General features: G+C 45.1%; 1 protein-coding gene across 1 annotated transcript in view; it reads right to left on the reverse strand.

Annotated features, from left to right (window-relative positions):
* RUVBL1 (RuvB like AAA ATPase 1) overlaps positions 1-5,068 on the reverse strand; it is a 42,789-nt gene extending 37,721 nt beyond the window's left edge. The window contains exons 1-2 of the mRNA NM_001246529.1: positions 4,840-5,068; positions 604-690 (exon numbers count right to left, since the gene is read on the reverse strand). Coding sequence (NP_001233458.1) covers positions 604-690; positions 4,840-4,980 — 228 coding nt within the window. The 5' untranslated portion in view covers positions 4,981-5,068. The remainder of the gene's footprint in view (positions 1-603; positions 691-4,839) is intronic.
* Between the last annotated feature and the right edge of the window lie 1,610 nt (positions 5,069-6,678).

Here is a 6,678-nt window from a genome sequence, read left to right on the forward strand (position 1 = left end):
TCCAGCTGTACCAGCCCGCAGTGCTGCCTCCTTAAATTCCAGCTGCATTTAATATTAGTCAATACCTCAAAGCTGAGCACTCATACTGAGTCCTCCTGTGCTGTCATGATTTCCTTTCTTTCTGCCCTGGAGAGACTGTAAGCCCCTTGAAGATAAAAATCATGTCTCTAATTCTTGTTTTCCTTTTTTTCATCTCCCACACAGCCACAATAGCAATGCGTAAAGCTAGCATTTGGAAGAATGCTTGACTCATTTTTTTGTCCCCTCAAGTAAGATGTCACTCAGAAGATCTTTATGAAGCCCTAGGCCAACAGAAATGTATTTCCACAGCAAAGGAGACTTGAAAGAGATAAAGGACAAATTCTAGAGACAATGAGACCCCTTCAAGGACTTCATTCTCTCTTCTCTGGAGGTAGGCCAGGATAATTTGAATTTTAGAAGCAGGGATTTTAGATACCCAATTGTATTATTGCATATTAGTTTTTAAAACATACATATAACCCATTTAGCTAAACAAAGACTAGTTAAGACATGAATTCAATTTGGCTTAGACACTAGGATCATTCTCTTGGGTAGATTTAAAAAATGAGAGAAAATGAGTACCTTGCCAGTTCCAGGAGGTCCTGCCAACAAGACAGCTCTTCCAGCCATTTTCTTGCTTTTGATTAATTCTACTATGACGCCACATGCCTACACACCACAATGGAAAGAAATAATAAATCAATATTAAAATGTTTCACAAGGGGAAAAAACTCAGTCCCTGGCCTACACAAGTCACACACTCATCCAACTAACACTGAGTGCCAGTGCACTGCAGTCACTGTTCTAGGTGCCGAGGGTAACGAAGGCAAGGCAGAAAAGCCTTGTACTTGTGGAGCTCATGTTTTAGGGAGCGATACAAACATACAAACATTGCACACATAATCTTCATCACTACTATGAAGAAAAAGGGATGATGAGAGAGAACGAGTGGCTAGAAAGTGATCCTGGAGTGTCTTTCTGATGACATTTAATTTGATATGTGAACCTCTGGGAGGAGCAGGAGTCAGCGTTCCAGGCAAAGAAAACAGCAAATTCAGAAAATCCAAAGCAGAAACGAGCTTGGCATATCCAAGGGACAGAAAGGTTGCAGTGACCAAAGTATAGCGAAAAAGACAAGATGAGGTTGAAGAGGTAGACGGGGGCCAGAACGCAGAACAGGAACTTACAGTGTGTGGTAAAGTTTGGATTTTATTCTACATAAATAATACAAAGCCACTGAAAAGGTCTTGAAGACTATGTGTCATGCTATGATTTGTTTTTAAAAGATGGTGCTAGCTACTACTGTGTGAAGAATGCACAGTATGAGTACAAGTGGGAACACTGATTTTTGGCCCAGGGTACAGGGATAGACGCCAGGGGCCCAAATACCTCTTGAAGTTGGGAACAAAACTGTGTTTATGTTCATATATACATTTTTTCCAGAGAAAGGATCCATAGCTTTCATCAAATTCCCAGAGTAACCTATTAAGGGGTAAGAATCAATGACATAGAGTACTAGCTGGCCATCAGTGAACACTGTAAATACTGAATGTGAAGTTAAACCTATGGCACTATTAGATCCATTGAATATGTTTTGAATCCTCAAGGTTAAATTACTTTATCATCTGTTAGTATATTTTAAATACATTATAAATCTCTGAATTTTATTAACCATTTGCAGTACACATGTGTGTATATATACACACACATATTCCATAAATGGGCTATGGATCTTCATATATTTTAGAATATTTGACTATAAGGGGGGAACACTGAGAAAGTTACACTAGCTGAGCATCTATATCTCAGGATTACATAATATAAGGTTTGCTACACTGATTTAATAACTGAATACGTGACTATCTAAAAGGTGCTCTTCTCTCTGGGCAGTGACCACACTGGCCAGAGTCTTGTGAATACATCTTATCTCTTCTACCTCTATTCCTCATGGACTGTGAAGTACCTTGGTCCCACACTTATGGCAGCCCCTCAAAAAATATGTAAGGACTACAGGCGCCTGCCACCATGCCCAGCTAATTTCTTGTATTTTTAGTAGAGACGGGGTTTCACCATGTTAGCCGGGATGGTCTCAATCTCCCGACCGTGTGATCCACCTGCTACTCAGGAGGCTGAGGCAGGAGAATGGCGTGAACCCGGGAGGCGGAGCTTGCAGTGAGCCGAGATGGCGCCACTGCACTCCAGCCTGGGCGACAGAGCGAGACTCCCTCTAAAAAAAAAAAAAATGATGTAAGCAATGTGTGTGGGTATGCTATATCCATCCCATTTCCACTTCAGTTACCAAAGCACACTGCCCTTAATAGAACCTAGAAGATATTCTTCAGATGCTACTTTTCTTTTCTCTTTCAAATGGAGTCTTGCTGTCACCCGGGCTGGAGTGCAATGGCGCGATCTCAGCTCACTGCTACCTCCGCCTCCCCAGTTCAAGTGATTCTCCTGCCTCAGCCTCACGAATAACTGAGACTACAGGCGCACACCACCACACCCGGCTAATTTTTGTATTTTTAGTAGAGACAGGGTTTCGTCATGTTGGCCAGGCTGGTCTCAAACTCCTGACCTCAGGTGATCCACTTGCCTTGGCCTCCCAAAGTGCTGGGATTACAGGTGTGAGCCACTACGCCCGGCCCAGATGCTATATTTCTAAATAGATAAAAAACCTAGCCAGGCGCGTTGGCTCATGCCTGTAATCCCAGCACTTCGGGAGGCCGAGGCAGGTGATCACCTGAGGTCAGGAGTTCAAGACCAGCCTGGTCAACATGGTGAAACAACCCTGTCTCTACTAAATATACAAAAATTAGCCAAGCGTGGTGGTAGGCGCCTGTAATCACAGCTACTCACGAGGCTGAGGCAGGAGAATCGCTTGAACCCAGGAGGCAGAGGTTGCAGTGAGCCGAGATCGCGCCATTGCACTCCAGCCTGGGCAACAAGAGCGAAACTTTGTCTCAAAAAAAAAAAAAAAAAAAAAAAAAACTACCATGGTCTTTCCACACAACCCTGTCATATCATAATCCCCAGCACTGAAGCTCTTTGGGAAACTCAAGGTAGAAGAGACTTTACAAACCTTGGATATGTGCGTTTATTTACAGACCAGGACCTCTTCCATCCATTCTCCCTCAATTTCCACTCCAACTACTCTCAGGTGAGATAAGCTTGAATTCTAACATTTAAAAAGAATTGGAAGGGTCTTTAAAAGATCACCTAGTCTAACTCTCATTTTTCAGGGAGGTTACTGATGTGACCAGAGTCACACAAGAACCTGGTACCTGAGGTGGGTCTTAGGCATAAAGCATCAGTTAAGAGCATGCACTCTGGGTTTAAATACATAGACTTGAGTTAAAATACTGGCTCTCGCACTTACCAGATGAGTAACCTTGGACCTAATTATTTGACCTCTATGAACCAGAATTTCCTCACTTAAACAGAGTTCATTTCATACTAGTCAATGGCACACAGGTTAAAGGGTGTAGGGGTAAAGTGTAGTGATGCCTGCAATTCACCTTGAAATGTAAAAGTGGATTGGGAGAGGGACAGATGAAAAGATATATGATAAAGCAGCACAGTAAAATGTTAATTATAGAATTTAGGCACACAAGTATTTACAAGTCTTTCAACTTTTTTTGTATGTCTGAAAACTGTCATACTAAAGCGGGGAAGGGACAACTAATACGTTTGAAATGACAAGGAAATGGACATATAGCTACTTAGCACAGTGCTTGGCACATGGAAAGCACTCAACCAATGTTAGCTACTTGCAGTACTAGCTGCTTAGTAAGCCAGGGTCAAACACTTCCTTTTTGGAAAGATGATGCTCAAAATGGAAACCTGAGGCTTTTCTTTGAGCCCTTTCTATTTAGAAAAATCAGGCTAAGAGGCAGTAGCTTAACTTTATATTAAGTGAAGATTTTTGTAGAAGCTAAGGCTCTCCAAAGGCCAAGGGGCATGGCTGTGACCTTAGAGAACAGCAGGCAGAGAGGGTGGCTGTATCATCATAGAGCACTGATTTGGGAGTCAGAAATACACGTGGGTGCAAACCCCAGGTTTACCGTTACTAAAACGAGTGTCAAGCATATACGTGAAGTGCCCTCTCCCCAACTCAATATTTTCACCTGCCAAAAAATAATATGTATGTGAAAGTACTTGGCATCACCAGCACTTAGAAAAAGAAGATTTAATTGGAATGGTCAAAAAGGATGCTTGGAGGGGTGGATAAACCAGATTGCTCTTCTCCATAATTTCCACTTCTCTCCCTCAGTTCCCGGATCCTGGGAACCAAAATGAGCTTTTAAAGTTTAGTCAATTCCCTACTTTAAACCGTCCCATAGCCTGCCACTGCATTCACAATAAAATCCAATTTCCTGACCGTGGCCGACAAAGCCCTGCAGTAACTAACCCCACCAAGATAAAATAATTATTTTTGTTTACTGGTGTACACGTTTATCGTCTCTCACTACACTAAAATGTAAGCTCCTATCTTAATTCCCGCTGTATCCCAGTGTCGCGAATAGAGCCTGGTACGAATTAAGGGGACGGGGTTGTGAGGGTTTATATCAGCACTTGTCCATGAGTTGGCAAACCGTCAACTGCCCCCAGGGGGTCGTCACTAGGTATCCTGGGGCGGCCCCTCACCCAGCTCCAGGGCGGCGCCCCTCCCCGAGCCCCTGGCCCATTTTCACTTCCCTGAGGAAACTATGGCGGGAGACCCCTGGCGCGCGCATCCCGCCCCGAGCCACCGACTTCAGCAGCTCTCTCGCCGCAGCAGCCCTGCTTGCAGCCCCCAACTCCCTGGTCCGCTGGCCACACCTCTCGCGCGTTCTCCTGGCCCACAAGCCCTGAGGCCGCCTGCTTGGCCAAGCCGCTCTCGTCCAGCCCCAGCCCTTTCACGTGGCTGTGGGAGGCGATGCGCTGCGTCTTCGTAGTGCTCTTCACCTCCTCAATCTTCATTTTGCGGACGCCGGGAGCTAAAACCAGCGTGGAAAACCAGCAGCTAGGACAGTGCGCCCGGCGCCTGAGTTACCATGCGGCCGTTACTAGGGCAATTTGCAAAGGCCCGCCTAGATCGGCTTTCCATTGGTGGAAGCGGGAACACCTCCGCTCTCCATAGGCTCACGGCTGCGCCCATCGCGGCTGCTGCTAGAGCTCCGGTCACCCACTTCCGTCTGTGTCTCCGGGTTGGCTTCCCCCGCAGCCGGCGCTTCCTGCCCAGGCTGGGGTCGGGAGCACAGTGGGACCACGCCCCGGATTTGATCTAGGGCTGGGTCGTTGCACGAGGCAGTGGCCCCCGGGTACCACTCCTAATCCTTCCGTCCTATCCATTAGCACATTTGAACGTCATACTCTTACGCGAATCTCAAGTTATTATTTCCGTTTTGGAAACAGAAGAACTGAGGTTCAGAGCTTAAACTGGGATTGGTTACTAACCAATGTTTTCTGACTCCCATACCTTTGCATCTCCCTGGAAAGGCCCAGCTCAACCCACCACTCTTTCCGTGGAATTGTCTTCCCCTGCTTCTATCCTCCATCCTCCACCGAGAGATAAGGTTCCTGCTAAGTTCAGTTGACTGTAAATAACATTTTGCAGTTTTCAAAATTCCACAGCCCTGTAAGGTAGTGTAATTACGCATGCAGCTACAAACAAGCGGAAAGAGGCCCATCCGCCCAAGAAAGCATCACAAATAATCAGAACTAGAAATCTTCAGGCTTCAAAACCTATATAATAATGCTCATCCCGTCCCATGACTCCAGCTGAGACAATCAGCCAGCAAATTGTCCCTTCAGGTTTCATAATGATATTAGCACAATCTGCACCACAATTGTACTTGCCATCCATCCATCCATCCATTCAACAAACACGAGCCAGACACCACAATGCACTGGGGATACAGGGATAAAAGTCTTGATGAGTTTACTCCTTGCTTAGAAAACTTGCAACATGAGATGTGCTGAGACAGGTACACCCAGGTGGCGAGAAGACCAGAGCAGAAGCCCCCGGAACAGCCTGGAGAGCCAGGGAAGGCATCATGAAGGTGATGTTGCCTTGGCTGAATTCCAACAAATAGGAGAGATTTCCTCAGAAGCAAATGGTATGACACCATTTTTACAGAAGAGGATACTAACATCCAGAGGAAGGGAAGGACTTGCCCAGAGTGCAGGAGAGTTTATGTTAGAATTGAGGCAGACCTGAAATCAAATCCAATTACAGTAGTTCCACAGTCTCACACCTCCTTGTACATCTTGATTCTAACATTTGAATCTAGGTTTCTATATACTTTTTTCTTTTCTTTTGAATCTAGGTTTCTAATGATTTGCATAATTACTGGGTCAGTGTTTTTCTCTCCCAGTAAACTGCAGGCCTTTTGAGGGTGTAGACCACATTTGATTGTTTACCATTTTAACCTAAGTGCCTGGCACACAGCCTACAACACAGCTCACAATTAAGGCTTCTCATGAATTCAGTTAAGGTTCTAGACCACACACAAACACATACACTTGAATTCATCAGTTTTGCTGCATGTATTTTACACGTTGGCTTTTATAGGACTTGGTAATGATTTCCATCAGTGAATGGAATCTTTTGGCATTTTCTGGGCCTAAAAGAACAGAGGCCAGGCCTTGGAAGGCTGAGGTTGTTACTAGGGCATG

Source organism: Pan troglodytes, chromosome 2 (genome assembly GCF_028858775.2).
Source record: "Pan troglodytes isolate AG18354 chromosome 2, NHGRI_mPanTro3-v2.0_pri, whole genome shotgun sequence".
NCBI classification, from domain to species: domain Eukaryota; kingdom Metazoa; phylum Chordata; class Mammalia; order Primates; family Hominidae; genus Pan; species Pan troglodytes.